The 22152-nt window shown below is 47.5% G+C and overlaps 1 protein-coding gene across 1 annotated transcript in view; it reads right to left on the reverse strand.

Annotated features, from left to right (window-relative positions):
• KIN (Kin17 DNA and RNA binding protein) overlaps positions 1 to 22152 on the reverse strand; it is a 375593-nt gene that overhangs the window by 267349 nt on the left and 86092 nt on the right. Inside the window, exons 3-4 of the mRNA XM_069629676.1 lie at positions 15214 to 15257; positions 14999 to 15121 (exon numbers count right to left, since the gene is read on the reverse strand). Coding sequence (XP_069485777.1) covers positions 14999 to 15121; positions 15214 to 15257 — 167 coding nt within the window. The remainder of the gene's footprint in view (positions 1 to 14998; positions 15122 to 15213; positions 15258 to 22152) is intronic.

Consider the following 22152-nt stretch of genomic DNA (forward strand, 5'->3'; position numbering starts at 1 on the left):
GCCTGTTTCCCACGTTTACCGTACCCTCGGGTCTGCAACCCCTGCGTAGTATTCCTGCCAGGATATTCGCGTTGCTTGGAGCACACCCACTTCTCAGACCATAGTCTGTGTCCTATGTAGGCCGCTTTGACCTGTTACACATGGCGTTCTGCGTTGATGGCCCATTCGCCGTCACTGGCTTTTATGGCCATGGGTGCTTCCCCCTGCGGTGCCTTCTTCCTTACTTTTGCCAGTGTCCTGATGCAGCTCCGTTTCAAATGTTTCCTCACAGTCAAAGCGTTCGGCAGCCTTATGTCCAGACGCCTTCTGTTCGCCTTTGGTATAAATTGCCCCAATGTTATTGTATTCCACCTCCATTCGGGCTGCCTGTGACTCCCCCAGTCTTCCCCCGTCTCTGCTGCAACATGCGCTTTCCCAGGGTTCAGTTCTACAGCTTGGAATCCTGTCCCTCACTTCGCTTTTCTTGTTTCGGGCCGCAGACTTCCTGGTCTCGTGTCCTCACGAGCCCAGACCCTACAGTCAGCGTACGGGCTCCCTTCCAAAGTCCTGCCGGGCTCCGTTCTCGCTGAGCTACGAGTCTGCTTGCAACATTGTTGCTCATCCGGCTCTTTGAAGATGCTGGGGCTGCAACTACGCAGCCAGGCGGCTCCCGACGCCGCCCTGCTCGTGTGCGCGTCTTCTGCAGCTGTGGTAAGCAGCTGTTCCCAACTGCATTCAAGCCTCGGGGACGGTCCGTTCAGGGAAATTGCCCTTCTGTGCATCGGGCACCGCGCACGCTCCAATCCGCTTTTACTCCCAAGCATCTGAGCCCGTATCTCTGGCGCGGGGTGCCCCAGTACGTTGTACCATTCAGCTGTGCCAGTACTTCATTATTGTTGCACTGCCATCACGTAGCCGTATCTCCCAGGTTAATTCCTTTTTTCTCACTCTCTGTCCGCCATTTTGTATCTTCCTTCTTCTCAGGCCCTCGCAATCTTTGTAATGTGCAGAACTTTGTTCCTGTACGTCCTGTGGGTGCAAAAAGTTCAGCAGACAGTCCAACATATTCACAGGCAAGCATGTGGATTCTCAGTAGTCATAGGCATCCGTGTGTGCACTATCTGTACGGATCATTGCAGGATCTCCTCTGGAACACGTCTCCTTGCATGGCCCTCGTAGCCACGCCCCTCCCTCGACAGTTTTTAAAGTTAGCAGTCTTAATGGGCCTGAATGCATTGGTTCAAAAGGAATGCATGTTAGACATTTTTTTACACCAGATTGAGATCCAATATAGGGACTTGGATTGTGATTGGTGGAAACACATTAGTAAGACCTCTTAGAAATTGAATAATCGGAGGGATTTTAAAATATGACTCCACTGAAGAGCGCTTAAAAATTGAAAGCGCTGCCAGATAACCTTTAATTGTTCCAATTTGGAGCCCACGATTGGCTAAATGTAACAAAGATAGCACTATAGGTGTATCATGTAGAACATAAGTGCGGGCCCCCACTGAGGAGGCCCTGGATTGTGGCGTGCCAGCAGAGCGAACCCGAGTTCAGCGGAGCCTTGCTGAGGAGGGGCCGGCGAGCGGACCCCGCGAGGCGCTCCGCAGCGCTGGAGACACAGCTGAGTGCATGTGGCAGACAGGCGCAGGTTGGGACGGCTGTGAGTGGTCTGTGACCACGCGGACAGTGCTGTGCAGAGGAGCACAGTGGGATCTTGCCCAACCGACGCAGCAGGATGTCTTCCAAGGTGGTGCGACCCCGGATCAAGCAGCCCACGGTGGAGGCCTACGCCAGGGCGCCCCCGGGCGCGGAAGGGGGCAAGAGCAAAGAGACCCCTGTGGCGGCGACTGTCAGAATGTACCAAAGTATTAACTGAAAAGGATACAATACTCAAAAGGATACAGGAGGTAGGGTCTTCCGGATCCCTGTTCACACGATTTGATAGTTGTGAAGTCAATTGAAGACCTTCCAAATGATACAACCCTCTGGCTGATAGAACAGGCAGAGCGATGGATCACTGGAAAGGGCGTGGGTAAGGTATAGAAAGCCAGCCTAGGACAAATTAAAGTATCATGAATAACTGCTCCAACCTGAGTATGATGAATTAGATAATGACAGGAATGTTCACACTGACCTTTAGTTTAGGGTAGAATAATCCAGAAGTCTCTTGATGGATTTTGAATGAAAAACAAACGACAAGGAAGGGAAAATTAGTAAGGGAGACTTATCCCGAACGGAACGAGGCTCACGCTAGATACGGGTTGAATTCACCACAGGATAGCGTCCAAAAGTTCAGTTCAATGTCACCTTCCAATAATCCTTGAAAAGCTTCCTTCCCACTATAGGGATCAATCCTTCTGTTAATTCCACAGATGCAGGAGTTAGAAATAGCGCTCTTTTTAAGGAAAAAACAAAGTACACGCGGTTATAAACAGCCGCGAAGAAAATAACGTTTGAAGACAACGTGCGCGCGTGGATTTTACACGCGGGCAGGATTCGCGCAGACTGGGCCAGCCGCGTGTGAAGACAACGTGCGCGTGTGGATTTACACGCGGGCAGGATACACGCAGCCTTGGCCAGCCGCGCTTGAAGACAGAGAGCGCGTGTGGATTTTACACGCGGGCAGGAGTCACGCAGCCTTGGCCAGCCGCACTTGAAGACAGAAAGCGCGTGTGGATTTTACACGCGGGCAGGATTTACGCAGCCTTGGCCAGCCGCGCTTGAAGGCAGAGAGCGCGTGTGGAATAACACGCGGGCGGTGTTCCCGCAGTCCGGAACAGCCGCGTTTGGAGACAGCGTGCGCGTGTGGAATTACACGCGGGCAGGATTTACGCAGTCCGGGCCAGCCGCGTATGAAGACAGAGTGTACGTGTGGATGTACACGCGGGCAGGATTCCCGCAGCCTTGGCCAGCCGCACTTGAAGACAGAAAGCGCGTGTGGATTTTACACGCGGGCAGGATTTACGCAGCCTTGGCCAGCCGCGCTTGAAGACAGAGAGCGCGTGTGAATTATCACGCGAAGAAATAGCTCCAGGGATCAGCGTGTGGCGGATCACACGCTATTGAAGGCCCAAAAGTAGCTGTAGAAATATGCCAGGATGCAGATCAGAGGTTCAGCTACACAACGCCAATAGATGCAATCAGAAGCAGCGAGTGAAGTTTCTACGCTGCTTAAATACGTAATACCGTAGTTCACGTGACGAAGCAAAAGTCACGTGAAGTTAGCGACGTGAAAAGTGCAAACGTCGTTTTCCCGGTAACGTATCGAATAACCTCCATTTGGAGTAGAACGGTCTAGCTGTTCTACGAGCGTAGCGTCCAGCATGCATGACAGTGACGGACCCACCGGGTACTATCCAGGAGGTGCTGGCAGCAATAGCCGTCTTGAAGGTGGCCTGGGAAACAAAGTTGGGCCTGGCCATGAAAGAGCTGCAGGAGGGCCTGGACCTTAAGATCGGAGCGATCCAAGAAGAGGTGAACCTGTTGCGACAGGACGTGCGAATGATCGCGGAGCGCATTGGGGAACTGGAGAAAGAGTTGGCCCCGACCACGGAGGCGTGCAATGCACATGCTAAGGAGCTTCATGCACTCGTGCAACGAGTGGGCAATCTGGAGGACAGAGCAGAGCAGGCAGAGGGGCGCGCCAGGCGCAACAACATTCGCATAGTGGGTGTTCCGGAAGGAATGGAAGGACCGAACCCCATGGAATACGTTGAAACCATACTCTTGCAGGAGATTACAGGCGGGGAGCTGACCCAGGGGTTCGAGGTTGAAAGGGCGCATAGGGCCCTGACCAGGAGACCAGCCCCAGGAGCCCCCCCGCGGCCGTTGATCGCGAAGATCTTGAACTATCGTGACCGCGAAAAGATTCTCGAATTTTTCCGTAAAGGAGGTACGACAGTAAGGGGGTCAGCGAAAATAACGGCGTATCCGGACTATACGCTGCTGTACAGCGTAGTCGAATGAACTTTGGATCGGTGAAAAGGAGGCTTAGAGAAGCAGGCCATCGCTACATGTTGCTCTACCCCGCCAGGTTAAAGGTGTTTTATAAGAATAGATCCCACTTCTTTGAGACGCCGACTGAAGCAATGGAGTGGCTGGATATGCAGGGTCATCCTCAGGAACCGGATGTCCAGACAGAAGCGGCTGGAGATAAGTAGCACGTTGCTGAGGCACCCGTGAGGCCATAGTTATGACATTGGGACTGGAATATAGAACGATATTGTGCTTGTGGGGAGGAAGTCATGGTATCCGCCGGCGGGTCCCGTTGAATGCACTTCTCCTAAATAGATGACTGGGAGCTCCTAGGAAGCACCCTCTGAACCCAATAGTAGCACACTTAGTTAGGTCACTGTTAGATAGGCGACGCCCTGCGGGGTCCTTGTCCTCGGATACGGGACAGGTCCAGACGTGGGTAGGCCTGAGATCCAGGGATGGAGCTGGGCTATTGTTGGGGGTTGGTAGGGAGGGGGGGAGTTGTGTGCAGTGGTGTGAAGTGGGGGGGGAGGGGAGTATTGTTTGTGAATAGAAGGCCAGAAAACGAACTAGCACGGGGAGCATTATGGGAAAGGATGGGATGGGGACAGTCCGACCAGATGACATCGGGTAAACTCAGAATTGTGACCTGGAATGTACGGGGCCTTAACAGCTACCTGAAATGTAATAAAGTGATGCTGTACTTAAAGAGGATGCGTGTAGACATAGCCCTGCTGCAGGAGACTCACCTCACTAGGGAAAGGCTGGAGGTGGTCAGGAGAAAATGGAAGGGCAATGTTGTGGGTGCAGCGTACGCTAGAGGGGTTATTACTTGGGTGGCGCTGCATGTGCCGTTTCGGGTGCTTGACTCTACGGTGGACCCGGAGGGTAGAATGGTGGTGGTAACGGGTCTCCTGGAAAACAGGGAAGTGCATATCATAAATTTGTACGCCCCCAATAACGACACAGCGGCTTACTTTAGGACCCTCTACAGTAAACTTGGCCCTTGGTAGTGTGGTAGTGTAGGGGGGGGGGGGACTTTAATTGTACCATGAATCCCAGAATAGATAGGTCCAAGGACAGGGCAGGGAAAACGGCACTGGCGGCCAAAGCACTGGGTACCTTACTGAAAGACCTAGGCCTAGAAGATGTGTGGAGAAGGCTGCATCCTACGGATAGGCAGTATTCACACTACGCAGTGCCACATGATTTGCACACAAGGCTAGATTACATGTTTGTAACAGCCGAGATAGTGAGAGACATAGTGGGAGCGGAATACAAGGCCCGAGTACTATCTGACCACTCGCCCTTGGTGGTAGACTGGAGACACCAGCCCCAAAGACCGCGGATCCCTACATGGAGACTCAGGACCGAGGCTCTGCAAGACGAGGGGTTCCGGGAGGGTCTGAGAGATGCCATCGAAGAATACTTTGATATAAATCTGGGAAGAGTACGCTCTGTGGGCACACTGTGGGAAGCGTTTAAGGTGGTGGTGCGTGGGGTAGCCATTTCCAAAGCTAAGGGGCTACAGGGGGGTATCGAAAGGGAACTCCAAGAAGCGGAAAGGGAGCTAGAGGATCTCACACGTTGTGAGAACACCGCTCATGATAACAGAACCAAAGTAAAGGAGCTACAGTTGTCCTGCAGTGCACTGTGGGATAGGCTGTGCAGACTCAATTACAGGAAATATACGGAGAGGATACACGCAGGGGAGGACAAGCCGGGCAGACTGCTGGCCTGGCTGTATAAGAGTGAGACCCCCCGCTCGGTGATCAGTGAGATTAAGGATGAGAGAGGTTGCATCTGCAACACCCAGGAAGGGGTAAATGAGGAGTTCCTTAAGTTTTACAGACACTTGTATGAGGACACGGGGGAGGTTATGTGTCGAGACATACTGGACACATTGGAGGACATAGAGCTGCCCACCCTGGATGACCTAGAACGCGCGGAGTTAGACGCACCTGTCACCTCGGATGAGCTGGAGGTGGTGATTCAGAATCTGCCCACTTGCAAGGCGCCTGGTTCAGATGGGCTGCCTAGTGAGTTCTGCAAAACATACAAGCAAGAGCTGCTTCAGCCACTGCTTGCCACTTTCAACGAGGCCTATGAGCAGTGGGAACTCCCATTGTCCCTCCGCGAGGCTGTGATCATCCCACTCTTGAAACCAGGAAAGCTGGCCGTGGAGTGCGGGTCTTACAGACCGTTGTCCATGCTTAACCAGGACAGCAAAATACTTACGGCAGTGCTGGCTAATAGACTGAAGAAGGTGATTGGGAAACTGATACACCCAGATCAGACGGGATATGTTCCAGGCAGGAACATCACCGATAACCACAGGAGGCTACACCATATCATTGACCAAACTGAGGAGGACACGGGCGAGTTGACCATAGTGTCGTTAGACGCGGTCAAGGCCTTCGACTCGGTACGATGGCCCTGGCTGAAAGCAGTCCTGAAGGGGTACGGAATGGGACCTGGATACCTCAGAGTCGAGGCAGAACACAAGCATAACACGGAAAAAGCGATAGAGGGGATCAAGAACAGCATGGTATTTTGGTCTAGATTGCCCCTGACCATGATGGGGAGGGCGGCCTTGCTCAAGATGGTGGTCCTGCCTAGACTCTTGCACTTTCTCGTGAATGTCCCGTTTTTGATACCTAGGAGCCTATTCGCGAAACTTCACAGCGTGTAGGGGTTTCGTGTGGGGCAACTCTAGGAATAGGGTTGCTCTGTGGAAGCTCCAGAACCCATGTGACAAGAGGGGGATAGGCCTGCCTAATTTTGAACTCTATTATTACCTGGCGGGGCAGCTGCTGTATGTGGCCAGGTGGCTTTCGGCTGAAGACTCGGCGGAAGCTAGGCTTCTGCGTGGAGACTCAGCCCCATACTTTCTGATGGAAGTGGTGTGGTTGCGCAGAGACAAACTGGTGGGCGGGGGCGGCTACTGAGGCTGGGCTGGGAGATCTGGCACAGGACATGGAAGATTGGGGGGGATTCAGAGCTGTACTTCCAGCAGGCCCCTTTGGCGGCGCTGTGCGGGAGCGACTCCCAACTACTTGAATCGGTCCGTAGATACTGGGAACAGGTAGGCCTGGCCACCCTCGGGGACATATGGCAGGAAGGGGAGGCATTGGACTTTCAGAGGTTGCAGGAAGAGACGGGGGTGCATGGTGGCCAATATATAACCTACGCTAGGCTTGTGAAAAAGACTAGAGAAAGATGGCCCAAGACAGTGCTAGCGGAAGACCCTGATGCCTCCCTGGAAACTATGTATGATGTATCGGAGGGCGGGCACGAAATATCGAGGATATACAAGCTCCTGCGAGGAAGGGCAGGGAAGGAGTTGCTTCAATTGCGACAAGATTGGGAAGAGGAGATGGGAGGACACATGACAGACGGGCAATGGGAATGGGCCCAGAGGTACCATAAAAAGGTGTCCCGGAACGCGAGATTCCAACAACTTCAATTGTACGTTACCCACAGGGCTTATCTGACTCCCGGGAAGATTGCAAAGTTTGGGGGACCAGCTACGCAGCAATGCCCCAGGTGTGGGGAGGTGGATGCGGGACTGCTACACATGTTTTGGGCTTGGCCGGAAGTGCACAGATTTTGGGATGAGGTTAAGACGAAACTGGCTGGTGGGGGGGTGGTGCTGGATGTGGAATCGGCCTGGTCATGCATGCTTGGGTTTTTTCCTAGACCCCTACATTCAAAACACATAAGCAAGATGAAGGACTTGGCTTGTGTTTTGGCCAAGCGCAGGATTGCCATGGGCTGGAAGGCGGCCCACAGACCTAGGGTGGAGCTATGGTGGGCGGACCTCTTGAGGTGGGCGGAAGCTGAATCTGTAGTCTGGTTTGAAGCGGTCACTAGGGGGGGGGGGCGAGGAGGAAGTAGGGCCCTTGCTGGCCTGGTGGCAATTGGTGGCCTCTATGGCAAACCCTCACCAGGGTAACAACGGAACAGAGGACTCGGATGATAATTGCTTAAGTATTGTGCTACCCAATGATGCTCCTGTAAATGACATGTGAGAATCGGCTCTAGTTCAAGGGGGAGGGGGCGGGAGTTGGGGAGTTCTAATGAAAATGTGTTTGTCTAATGATGCTTTTTATGTATTGAAACAGTTGTAGTGTGTATGTTTGGCTTCAAAATAAAATAAAAATATTTTCGAAAAAAAAAATCTATACCACTGGCTGTCTGCACATTTGGGGTACCACAATTTTAAGCCAAATGGGAGTGCATGGTCGTCTGAGGGCTCGTTGTCTTCATAAATTGAAATTAAAGATTAAAAAAATCATTTTTTGGAAAGGGTTTGAAAATCTTATTTTGCGTTATGGGGGGGGCTTCGACAACTTCGAAGAAATCATTGACAATGATTCTGAAGTTGGTGTCATAGACTTTGAATTTGCTGAGTTGACGGCTCTGATGCTGATGGAGTTGTTGAGAGAGTCGAAGTTGCCGACTTCTTATGCTTCCTCAAAGGGACCTTCGAAGGACTGGATTCTTGGCTTGTCGAAGCCCTCGACGATTTCTCGTCACATCAAGATTTGGACAGTTCTCGATATAACTCTGGCTTATGCCTAAGATACATAGGATTTCGTCTTCGACTTCCTTTGCCTTCTTTAGGCAGATCGACAGGGGCATGGTCTTTCTGCTTCTCGTTCTAAAAGATTTGCAACATTTCTTTTCGAAATGCATTCCATTTAGCTGGGAGTCCGACATGGTTGGACATTTGATTACCTCGGTGGAGGAATCACTAGAGGTCGAAGGTGACCTGGGGCCCCATTTCTTGGTCTTTTGGAAGAATGATGTGATCGACTTCTCGATCGAGATCTTTTAGACTTTTTCCGTCGATGAGAATCTCTCGACTCTTCAGACTTTCTTTTTTGGAAATCTTCAAAAAGGAGCCTTCGAAGGGAGCCTACCCACCTCCAATGTGCCGTTACGCTGCCTTAGAACCTTGTCGGTCATCGCCTGGCAGGAGTTACACTCTGATGTGTGAGGTTTAGTTCATGAGACACAACAGGCAAATGCGGTGGGGGTCGTGATTGACATTTTTGATACACAGTCCTGGCATTTCTTGAACCCTGTTTTAGGCGTTGATGGAGCAGACGGTAAAGACATTTACGTATTAGAAAATTAGTGACAGAAGTTCAGTGAAGAACCAAAGTGTGCCGTAATTCTTCGAATCAAATGCTCTGAAAAATGAAACTGAAGCCAACGGGCACCGACAGCGCTACTTATACTTATGATGACATCGACAGTCCAACGGAGGCCCTTGAGGGACATCTATTCAACAAAACAGCACACAGTGCCCTCTGTTGAGAATTTTCTTTCCATAGCAGCTGAAGCTGGAAAGATATTATCAAAAGATCAGGAATACGTGGGAGGACACAATCCATTCGAAATACTGCTTTCAAGCGAAAGTTAAACTGTTTTTTCTTTTACCGAGGATTCCCAGCCTGTCAACAGGGAATATTCATGAGTATGTGAATCCATGCCAGACCCCATGCTGTAGAACAGTTTATTTTTATAAGAATATCCCTTGGACGATTCCTATAGGTTGGGGTGACTAGCTTGCTGCGAGTTGAAAATCAGGTCAACTTGAAGGCAGCACAATATCAGGCTGAGTTTGAACACCATTGTTATTCAACACAAAAGAATCACTGTTTTTGAACATATACAGTGCATTATATAACACCAACTATATTAGTATACACTTTATACAGTGATAGGCAGTTGTTGAGATAAAACATTGCATTAGAAAGGCAAATTAATAATTCATTTTCTTCACTTGATGTACAAGAGGAAAACTGCAGGAGCATACCATTCAGACCACTTAGCAACATCCTACTACTAGACTTATAAGTGTCTGTATCACAGTTCATGTCCTTTGCACTTTTAGAGATAAAGTTCCATTTTAAACTGGTGCTTTCTGCTTCTCCTGTTTTCACTTAACAGTGGTAAAAACCCAGTCTTTGGGTATAATGTACTCCTTGGGACAGATAAGCTGTGACGCTATTCCCACATGCAGAGTGCTATCTATCAGGTGCACAGATGATTACCGGCATCTGGAAATGACAAACAAAATAATAAATGTTTCCGGCCCAACTCTCACTTAAACTTGAAACAATTTCCATTGGTCTTTGATGCCGAAAAACTACAAACTGTGCTGCTTCTTTTATGTGTGACTCAGATGGCTCAATGTACGAAGAATCAGTTTGCTTTAGTCTTGGGTTCCATTTATGGTGACGGGATCCAATAGCCATGGACGCCACTCTGCAACAATCATTATAAATGACCATGCATGGCCGAATGGCGACAGGCTTCGGCCACTGCGGCCCATATTCATCTCAATGGTAATAAACCAGGTCCCATCAGCCACACTGCACCGATTTTGCTAAAACACTGTGGCCTATGGCTATGTCATATACCCTCTCGTTCATAAATGTTCACGGAGCAAAAATTAGTCAAAATAAACCACCGACCACTTCGCCCTTCCATTGTTCCCGTGATATTTTCCCTCAGAATTTTCCTACAGAACCATAATCACAATCACCATGGTGTCGGCTTGTATTGCTATGCGAATCATTCCAATGGATAAGCAATGTTTTGTGATTACCGCGGAAATTTGCCAATGTTCGAAAGTGAAAAATCAGACCCCAGCCCACTGCCATTCTGCATATACCTCACTCCTCCTTCATAAGTACCTCTACCACCCCTAATTATGCTCTTTCCCCAACTCATTCTCAATGCGTTTTTCCCACCACCCTCAAGCTGATCTTCCAATTTTCCGGTGGGAATTCTGCAGCAAGGTGAAACGGTCTGCCTCAAAACGGGATTTCCAGGCCAACTGCCCAAAGTACCAAACAAACCAGTTGGTTCTCTTTCACACCCTCCGCACCCCTATAACCTGTTTTCTGTCCCCAAAAATTATTTTGAGCACTTTTTTTGCAAACAAAGTTTATTTCTGAGAAACCTCAGTGCTGCAATGCACCAAGAGGGACCATGTTTTTATTTATTTTTTTGACAACTACTCGTTAGATCATACCAAGAAAAGAAATTTCTGTAATGCTTTGTGCCCACTTTTTTCTTATTTGGCGCTAATCCGTCCAGCAGTTTTTGCTGTGCATATGTTCAATCGAAGCACCTTTTTTTCTTGATGCAAAATGAAAGGGTAAAGGACAAAAACAGCTTTTTTTCCTTGCTTAATAACCTTGGTAAGATTCAGCAAATTTGCAACAAAGGTCCCAGTTTGAAGGGGTGTCTGCCAGGCATGTTGTAAAAACTTTCATCCAGATCCACCCAGCAAAGTTCTTAATAACCTGCCCCAACATCAAGCGACGAACAGGGCAGCTGGGAAGGACTCATCTCCCAGCCTGCCCTGCTCTGTAGCTGCAGGCTGGTGGTCCTGCTTCCCCTTCCCGCCATTGGCATGCCCCTCACCACTTCCAGTACTTGACTCCTTGCTTTGGGGACAACTCTGCTTCGGACGACCCAGCTATGGGCAAACAGCTACCGGCAAACAGCTACGGGCCAACCTGCAGCCCCTTTACCTCTTTGGCTTTGAGCTATAGCTTTGCTGTGTCCTGCTACTTGCTTGCGAATACCAATTAGGTCTTTGCTGAGCCCCGCCCTCACCATGCACTTCTCTTACCACCTGGCCAAAACCATTTAAACTCTCTTACTGTCCCCATCATCTCTTTTGCTCAACACTTCTCTTCTCGCTCACCTACTCTCTATTCACAAAACCTCCAAACCCAACTCATCACACTTCCACTTCTCGCACCAGCCCCCTGCGCCCCTCTACTTTGCATATTCAACACCAGTATGCTTCTACATCACGCTGCCTTTCCATGGCTTTTTGGAACGGACAATCTGTAACAAGACTTCCTTTGCCTCCAACTTCCTTCTTTACCATTTTTCCTCGATTGATCTCATTACCCCTAACAGAAACCTTGATTTCTCCCTCAGACCCTGCAACCCTTGCTGTCCTTGACAAGACTACCTACACCTTTGCCCACTTTCCCAGCCCAACAATTAGGGGTGGTGGTATAGGGCGGTTTGCATCTTCCAAACCGCCCATCTCTCCTACACCCCCCCCCCATCTCCTGCTATTTATTCCTCTTTCAAATACACTGTCTGCACAATCACTGCTCCCTATGGCATTCATATTATCTCTCCCTATCGGCCACCTCTCCCAACTAATCAAATCCTTTCCTCCCCATCATCACCTCATTATCACTTGTGACTTTAATCTCCCCTCTCTCTCCACTCCTCTATCCACTGACTTTAGGTCCCTTCTCTTTAATCACTCGCTCTCTTCTGTCCACTCTTCTCACCCATTCAAATGGTAACACCCCCTTGACCTTATTCTCACCTCCTCTCAACTCTCTGCCTCCAATATCTCCACTGCTCCTTTTCCCTCTGATCCGCCTCCAACTCCCTCAGGGTCAGTCGCTTCTCCAAGCAACGAGTTGGTGGTAGATCTCTTTCTTCGGCTGGGGCCTCCTTCTGGAACAGCCACCCTGCCTACCTGAAACTTGGAGAACTATCTCCGGTTCCAGATGCACCTCAAAACCTTCCTCTTTGCTTCTGCTTTCTCTCCTCCTCTCCCCTGCTGAATTCCTAGCTGAAACTGTACTGGTTACCTGGCCACCCTCTGATCTAGGCCCAGGACCCCAACCCCCACCAGTTACACACCCGCACTGCCTCCCTGGCAACACCCGCACTTGGGGACTGTTTTTCTGTATCCCTACAGTCCCTCACCAGCACTTGACACCCGATGTCTGCACTTACCCCTGCACTTGCCACCAGCTGGCCCTACACCTATTGTTCATTTCTTCTATTACCCCGTGTACTGTACTGTCCCCACCCCCCCTCCCAGTCAGCACTTTTCCTCTTCCCCCTTCCCCTGCACTTGCACGATCTGATTGAGACACTGCCTAGTAGGATTGCTGTCTCTGTCCTCCCTCTGTTCCCCCTCCCTTGCAGCGTTGTGCCTTGAAACACGTGTGTATAGGCGCGTTATAAATGCCACATCATATCATTCCATCATCTTTGCTTCAAGCTCCACTCCTACCCCCCACCCTCTCCATCTACCACTTGCATTACCAAACACACATTTTCCTCCTCTAAATTCCCCATCTACCTCTCTGACATACAACACTCTCGCTCTCCGCCAGTGAAAAACTCACCATTCCTGCCACTGATAAAGCCTTCACCAACTTTAACGCAGCTCTGAACGCTTCCTTCTCCTCTCACTTGTCTCTTACTACATTCACTCCTAAACCCTACCCTCCAAGCCCTTGGATTACACCTACCACCAGCACCCTGAAAACAATGAGGAAAAACCTTTGCACTTGTCAAAGATCTAGACACTCTTTGGATCTCCAACTCTACCTGACTGGTCTTCAAAACTACTAAGCTGCTCTCGACACTGCCAATCGTTACTTCTATCCCTCTCTCATTCTGCCTCGATTCTTTCAACACAGACACCTCCAAAAATCTCTCAATTCAATTTGTTCACCTCCTAAACCATCCTCTGCCGCTTCTGCTCTTTCTGTGAATGATCTAGCTCGCTACTTCACTTTAAATATTTCCAACATTCAGAATACACTCACAAATGAGCTTCTACCCCCCACCTGCTCACTTTTCTCCACCACCTTTGCCCTCCTCTCCTACGAGAATATCTTCCTTTGCCCCCACCAACCCCAATGAGATTCTTGACCTTCTGCTCAGGGTTAACCCTTCATGTGCCCCCCCATCAACCCTATATCCCCACACATAGTGAAACCTATAGCTCCTAGTGTTGCTCCATATCTTACTCCCCTCTTCAGCTACTCTCTTGACAGTGCCACTTTTTCATCATCATACAAGTCGGCTACTGTCATCCCTATCCTTAGGAAACTAGGCCTAGATCCTAACTGTCCTGCCAACTTTTTTCCAGTCTCTCTTCTACCTGACTATTCCAAAATCCTAGAGTGTATAGTTTTCAATAGACTGAGTACTGTGGCACACATAACCTCCAGGATCCTCTTCAATCTGGCTTCCGGACTCTGCACTCAGAATCACCTCTCCTCAATATCAGCAACTAAATCTCTTCCGCTCGTCATGCTAACCGTTCATCTATTCTTATTCTTCTCAACATCGGATGCCTTTGAGACCATCAACAATTCTGACCTTCTCTCAACACTATCGCTTATAGGCAGCAGTGACAAGGCCATTGCTTGGATTGTTTCATATCGCATCCCCAGACACTTCAGGTGTCCTGGAACAGCCTTAGTACCCCACTCACACCACTTACTCTTAGTGTTCCCAAAGGGTGAGTTCTGGGTCCACCTCTCTTCACTTTCTATAACCTCTGGTTAGGCACCTTGATATCCTCCTATGGCTTCTTCTATCAACTCTTTGCTGATGGCAGTCAGATCTTCTCCTTTTCCTGCGTATCTGACGAGCGGTCACGGTGATCAAATACTAGATGGCATCTCACTCGCTCAGGCTCAACTCAACTAAGACTGAAGTTCTCTACTTCCCAGTAAAACAGGCTGTTTGAGAGAGAGGGATTGCCCTAGTGCCACTTCCCAAACCCCTTTTCCAGCCCAGCAAACTACCCTGAAAGACATGTCTATTGTTCCTGTGAACCATCTGACAATTCTTTACATAAAGCAGTTTTTGAGATTCAACAAAAGATTAAAACCCTTGAAACTTCCCAGAAGTCTCTGTGTTAAGGCCATCTGTGACTCTGATTACTAGTTATCTATAATTTCGACAAGTATTTTTTAAACTGTCATTGTTTCTAGAGCTGTTCAAGTCACATAATGCGCACTCACCATCATCAAGTGATAAATCACTCAGGGCGATTAAGACATACTTTGCTGTGTGCATTTAGAGAGCTAGCAGAGGCTAGCTGCTTCCTTGCCTGTCTAGTGGCTTTGAACTTGAAAGGCAATTTAACTTAACTGAGCAAACAATATTTCAGGCCTAGAGACATTCTGAAACAGTAAAACGTGCAGAACATTAATAGAATTATTATTACCTTCTCGCCCCAACCACTTTGTGAAATCAGTCAGAGTTTCCCACTGAGTCGCGTTCATATGGATATGTTCTCGGTGACTGATGTATTCATTGTACACAATATTGTTGTGCACCCGCTTTGTTCCTAATGACAACAAAATATTTGAAGAAAGGTCACATTCAAGGCTAGAAAATTATTGATCTTTACTTTACCATGGTAAATAGAATGGGGCTTACCAAACCTTCTTCTGAGAAGTTCCAAAAACTCATTCTTGAATTCACTGTAATGATACAAGTTGAAGATGTGAAGAAGGAATCATAGGTATAACTAACAAACACCCAAAGAAACGGTCGATAAAAATCTGATGTGCCACTAGATTTGAGGAGAGCCGGCCTTAATACAGTGTGAGAGCATTTTACCTACTTTTTTAGGAGCACAAATCTACTTTTCACAGAAATACATTACAAAGTTGCTGTGGGTATTAAGACAGGCACAGCTCTGCATGTTGCCGAGAGGCTTGCGGCTCAACACTGCAGTGAGTAGCTATGCTGCTGACCTGACATAGGAAACGTGTCTATTAGAAACAGGTTAGCCATCGTGTACATTATCCAATCAAAACAAAGCCAGCACCTCAGTTATAGTTACTGCAACCTCCCTGACACACAAGGCCCACCAGGCGACTGATACACAATTAAAAGAGGCACAAGATCAGCTATCAAGAAATATCATCAGCAGTAACATTTTAAATACCAAGAAACTAGCCAAGGATAAAAAGTCATGGATCACCTAGATCAGGGGTCTGCAAACTGTGGCTTTCCAGATGTTTTGGACTACGACTCTCATGCAAGGAAGTCATTTCAGCAAAATGCTAGGGGTAGCGGAAGTGACCTCATATGACTCTTATCCTCTGATGACATCACATGAAGTGATGCCATGTGACCCCACCCTGAAGTGACATCACGGGAAGTGATAGAACACGACCTTACACCCCTTGAAAAAACAGGAAGTGGCATTGCATAGCATTGTTCCCATGTACACTACGAAAAATGTGGTTACGATATTACTGTAATGTGATATACATTTCATACAAAAATAGATCACCATATGCATCGTTAATATCAGTGTGTATAGGCTCATATTACCAACTTACTGTGAATGCAAGCAGGCGTCCAAGGCCAAATGATAATGTGTTATTATGTAGCACTTATGCTCCAGCGCTTCTTCTAAAACAAATATAAATACAATATCACCTAACCTGTGTTGGTACTGATTTATTAGTCTCAGAAGGATGAAAGGCTGAGTTGGCCTTGCCGGGATTTGAACCTGCAACCAGCAGATCACACACACACACACATCACAGCAGCAAGTGCTCAACCCACTGAGCGATCTTACCACCTAGAGCGATGGTACCGGCTATAGCCAAATGAGCAATTACATGTTTGAATGTACTCCAAGTCAGAAAGCAAATTCCACTCTAGTGGATACCATTAAACTGGTAACTGAGATTTAACAGCAGGACATTTAATCTGCAGGTCTGGTGCAAAGTTGTCCACATGTCAAGCCTGTGTGGATCTACGTTTCAGGCTTCGGAGGTTGGCAAAATATATACCATTGATTGGGAGGGTTGATAACTGTGTATTAAAGAATTTAGAGTAGCGCAGAAAAAGCAGCGCACTCACACGGCATCCCGTACTCTGGGCACAAGTTACCTCATACATGCCAGCAAACATTCTGAACAGCATGCCATGGAGATAGGAAAGATAGACACATTAAGACAAAGCATTAATTGTGGCACAATGAATCAAGGGCAACGTTATGTGCTATGGGCAAACATTTCTACACTGTACACAAGCTTTTAGGCACAAGGATTTTGTCAAGTGACCAAGGACACCGAGATGGAATATCTTGTGATGATCATAACAGAGACAGCGGCAGAAACAAAGCATGCGATAACTGCACCTTGCGAAAAGCAAAATACATAGTCCGAAATGGATGCTTGTTCTACTCTAAACGCTTTATGGAAGATTTTGTCAGCATTGTGAATTTAAGGTGTTTAAGAACAGACTAAATCAGTGACTCGCCCCCTGAAGTGTGCCTGAAATAAGCCTTTAATGAGTCTAGCAATTATTGTATAGAATTCCAGAAAGACAAATTATTTGTTATTCCTATTCTTTCTTATTTAGGGTCACTGCTCAAAGTGTTACAATTGTGGAAGTCCCTGTTATTTCTTAAGAGGCCTACACAAGAAAGCCCGCCACTCCAGAAATAAAGAGCCAAATGGCATTGGCCACAGCCAATATTGTTTTAGTTGTTTTTTAGGGGTAGCAAGAGAGACCACAGATGTAGCAAGGACCTCAATGGCATCCCTGCTCTCATCATCCCACACCATTGACTATGCTAGCAAGGGCTAATTGGAATTGTAGTCCAAATTATTCAGAGAGCAGCAGGTTGCAAATCCCTGCACGATGTTCTCCACCTGCACACAGCAGACCATATCTAACGCGGCAAGAGCCAATTACCACACGCCAATGGCTAGTAGCGAGTTCAAAGTTTGAAGTCTGAAACTTTGAAATTTGAGACAGCTGGAAATGGAATAAAACTTGAAACTGCTGAAGTGTGTGTGCAAAGCCGAATGCTAGGGGATTCTTCACACAAACCAAACCCACACAAATAAGCCCAGCACGGCCTTCAGGTTGTGGAGGATACCCTAATCATGCTAAATAAACTGATGATGCCCACTGCAGTTCCTTCTAGGAGCACACACAGGCATGGTTAACCATGGAACTTTTAAGATTTCTCCTGATTCACAGTTATTGGTGGCATGTTGCAAGACTGGTTCTGCCTTTTCCCCATTGGAAAGGTACCAATACATTAGTTGGGATCAGGGTATACCCTTCCTGCCCAGTGTATTTTGCCATTGTCCAAGTTCCTATCTATCCACAAAGGTTATTTAACTCGCACATAAAACCCGTGGGTGAGCTGAACAACAGGGAGATACAATAAGCGGAGCGCTAACAATGTTCTACCTTATCATTAAGTGTTATCAGTGAGTACTATCTATCTTCTAAAAAAAACTGTAAACGCATCAAAGGTTGAAGTTTCTGCCACTTCGTCATACATCATTGCAATTGAAACTGAATTTCCACTAATTCCCTCTGTTTCCTCACACACATCTGCCAGGGTTCGACTGTCAGACCTCTTGCAATGGTCTCGCCGCCTCCACCAAGTTCCTAGGATTTACCATTGACTGCTTCCATAATGTAATTCAGCAAGAATATTCCCAAAATACTTAATGCCAACTAATGTTAGCAAATGTCGCACTCACAAAAGCAATGTGCTACAAACCGTGTTAAATTCAGCATAGTTGCTGTACATTGTGGACCATGATATTTGGGGTGTGGTTGGGATGTCCATTAACAAGAAAATGAATGTCTGACCTACTCTATTTAATCTTAAAAATTAAAAAAAAAATGTTCTAGACTTTGCATTGCTATGCATTAAAGTTCAAAACTTCAAGTTTGAAAATATGTATTTTTTTGGTGTATTTCATTTGTTTATGTTATATTTAAAAAATGGCTTCCTCACGCTTTTGTTTTTCAAACTTTAACCTCTCAAACTTTAAATATTCCAATGTATTCAATGCTGCAGCCAATGGCACCCATTTAAGCGCATGGCCAAATAGGGTTTATTCAAATTGGGGGTTCTGTGAAATATACATTGATTTACTATCAGTGAGTCCTATCATAAATTATGATTGACCTGCTGTAATAATTTGTCAAGAAGAAAAATGTTCTTTATTGTTTTAGAACAATGATAAATAGGTTTTCCATTCTACACAATGACCAGCATGACTTCTCTTCAATTTCAGAGAGCAGCAACGCATTAGAGAAGCACAACTTGGAAATAAAAACAACCTTGCTCATGAAAATTATATAATAATGTAGTCCAAGTGAAAAACAACATGCAGAGTATATAGAAAAGATAAAGCTCTTCAGGTAACAGTGAAAGCATGTCAGTACATGAGTCATTGGATCACGAGTTGGGCTTCAGCATGGGCAGCCAGATGTCCCTAAGCTTCAGGAAGGCCTTTGCCCATAAGGCTTTGACAACAAGTCTTACACCTAGGCAGAAAGGACTGGCACTCGCGGGGGCCTGGATTTCAAGCTCTTCGCTGGTCAGCAGTGCACAGAGACAGAAGGGAGCAGAAAAAGAGAAAATGCTCTGTACGTGCCTCAGATCATATAACAGAAAAAGAAAATAAGAAAAAGTTCCTTTGAGATCCTTGGCCTAATGATACAAGATACACACCCTTTCAACATACGATCAGTTTCTCAAGGAAGGGTTTTTAAGCTTGAGAACTGTCAGGGCGTAGCTCATACCGTACACCAACAACATGGAGACAATGACTGAATATCCTCCAGCTCCTTAGGGGATGTGATCACGAGGACACCACAACACCAGGTGCAAATACAACAGACAGGACAAAGGCTTCTCCCACACAAGAGCAAGAAAACTGCTTAAAGATAGTGCATACCCTTTCCCGTTAGTTACTGCGGGAAAGGGTAAGCACTATCTTTAAGCAGTTTTCAAATAAACACAACATATATAGATATGTAAAACAAAGTTGTGTTTATTTGTGGGTTTGTATGTGGCATTGATCTTTGGGATGCAACTCCTCTTGAATGGTGAGGTCTGGCGGCATGAATTTTGCATGGAATATTCTTTATTTCATTGCCGAATTAATGTAACTATTTCTAGATCAATAGGCCATCCCGTTCCCAAGAGAATTATTATTTTTTTTTTGTCATTAATTTTGTGGTGTTCCGTCATCTACAGGTCATTTGTAGAAAGTGCTCATCGCGCTGTCTGTGCTGAACTGGTCTTGTCTTGTCTTTTTTTTTTTTTCGTTTTTTTTTATTTTATTTTTTTAAGAAAGTGAGCGTGTCTTTTCATTGATTTGTTTTGCAATAAACTCCATACATGTTCATTTCACCAATTAATTTAACACCAAATTTGGATTTAAATGCTCACATGAATATCATAGCTCCCCTAAATCTTCTCTCTTTACGGCCACCTTCTATCGGTCACCAGGACAGGCCACTCTCTTCCTCTCGGAATGGGCTGACCTGGCCTCCTCTCTACTTTCCTCCTCCTCTCAACTCCTCCTGATGGGTGATCTTAACATCCATCTGGACTCTTCTGACTCCTCAGGTCCTTTCTGCAACATTTGCGACTCTCTCTCCCTCTCTATCCTACCCTCTAGCTCTACGCACACTACAGGTCACACTTTATTTATTTATTTATTTAAACTCTGTTTATTGAATTTTTTAACCACATAACATAGAAAAACATACATGAATAAGACATGAATCAGCAGTGTACACGTTGAAGGCAATTATCCATAGCAACAGGGCCTGTAGGGCCGAGGACCGCAAGACAACAATAGGACATGGCAGGCAAACAATGCTAGCAGCGTTGCCGGTGTACCCCCACCCGCGGGGCTCAATGAGCATCTAGCCATTTACCCCATATTTTTTTCGAATTTGCGGGGACAGCCCCTTGCATTATAGATCCGGCGCTAAGGTAGCGCACCTGTCCAACTCATTGCTCCAACGGTTCAGGCTCAATGGTTCAGCAGATCCCCAATTGGCCGCAATAAGTCTTTTGCCTGCCCCAATGCAATTGCCAAGAACATTTTTTCATATTTGGACAGGTCTACTTCACCCCCAATGCCCAAGAGTATCATCTTGGGGTCCCTAGGGATTGGTGTCACCAGAGCGGCAGAGATTGTGTTGACACAGCCCACCCAGAAGGCCTGTATCGCCTGACAGTCCCATATCATATGGTAGAAGGTGGCGGTTTCAGTATTGCAACGGACACATGTCCCGTCTTCTATTCCCCCCCCCCATCTGGCCATTGCAGTGCGTGAGTGGTATGAACGATGGAGAATCCTCAGCTGTATTAGTCTGAGCTTGGATTCTATTCCAATTTCTCTTGGGGACATTAACGCCTCCACCCAATCTTCAGGTTCCAGGGGGCCCAGATCCCTTTCCCACTTTGCCCTTAGCCTGTCGAGTTGTGTAGCCCCGAATGAGTTAAGGGCCTGATAGAGAGTGGAAGTGACCCTAGAGGAGATGTGCTGTGGAAGGATATTGGTCTCGATGGGAGAACAGGGAGGTACGACAGTAGTGTCGGGGAATTGGGTGCGGATGGCATGGGACAGTTGCGCATGCCGAAACCGGTCCATGGGTGCCAGGTCGAATTGTTCGCTCATGGTCTCGAAGCTCAGAAGCGGCCCTCTTGTATCACGTGTGCTAATGTATGTATTCCTTTTGCCAGCCAGTGACCGAAGGAGCCCATTTTCACTAGTTCCGAGAGGAGCGCATTGTGCCATATGGGTTGCGACAGTGTTGGCTGTTCTTCCCAGCCGATTAGTTTGTGTGCGGCCCGCCATGCGCGCCGGATGTGGTGGGTCATTTTGGGTAGCATCGGGAGTTGATCGTGGGTGGCGTAGAGGATTTGGAGCGTTGTGTTAGCGGGGACATGGTCTCCAGCTCTATTCGGGTGCGTGGAAGTGTGGGATCCGCGTGGATCCAGTCATTCACCACCCCTATCTGTGTGGCCAGGTAATAGGTGCGTATGCAGGGTAAACCGATGCCTCCCTCCCACACCGATCTCTGGAGCGTAACAAGGGCAATCCTGGATTGTTTCCCGCCCCTTAGCAGTGTGCGGAGGTTCTTGTCAATGAGTGCGAATGTTTCTCGGGGGATGGGGAATGGGGCATTTTGGAGGACATACAATAGTCTGGGAAGGGTCATCATTTTGAATAATGCGGCTCGGCCCATTAGCGATAGGGGAAGAGATTGCCAATGGGGGGTGTCTCTGTTGAACCGCTCTATGACAGGTTGTATATTAAGCCGGGGGAACCCATCGAGCGTCGGGTCAAGCCGTATACCCAGGTATTTGAGTTCCCTGATAGAGACGTGATATGGGCAGGACTCCGGGATCGCTGATTCGCCACCCTGGATCGGGAAGAAGATGGTTTTGGCCTCATTAACCTTCAGGCCTGCAAAGTACTGATATTCCCTGAGTATGCGGGAGACCACCGGGCATGAGATACTCGGGTTACTGAGGTATAAGAGCAGGTCGTCCGCATAGAGCGAAAGACGGTCTTC

The sequence above is a fragment of the Ambystoma mexicanum genome, chromosome 12 (assembly GCF_040938575.1).
Source record: "Ambystoma mexicanum isolate Mex_15411 chromosome 12, UKY_AmexF1_1, whole genome shotgun sequence".
NCBI classification, from domain to species: Eukaryota; Metazoa; Chordata; class Amphibia; order Caudata; family Ambystomatidae; genus Ambystoma; species Ambystoma mexicanum.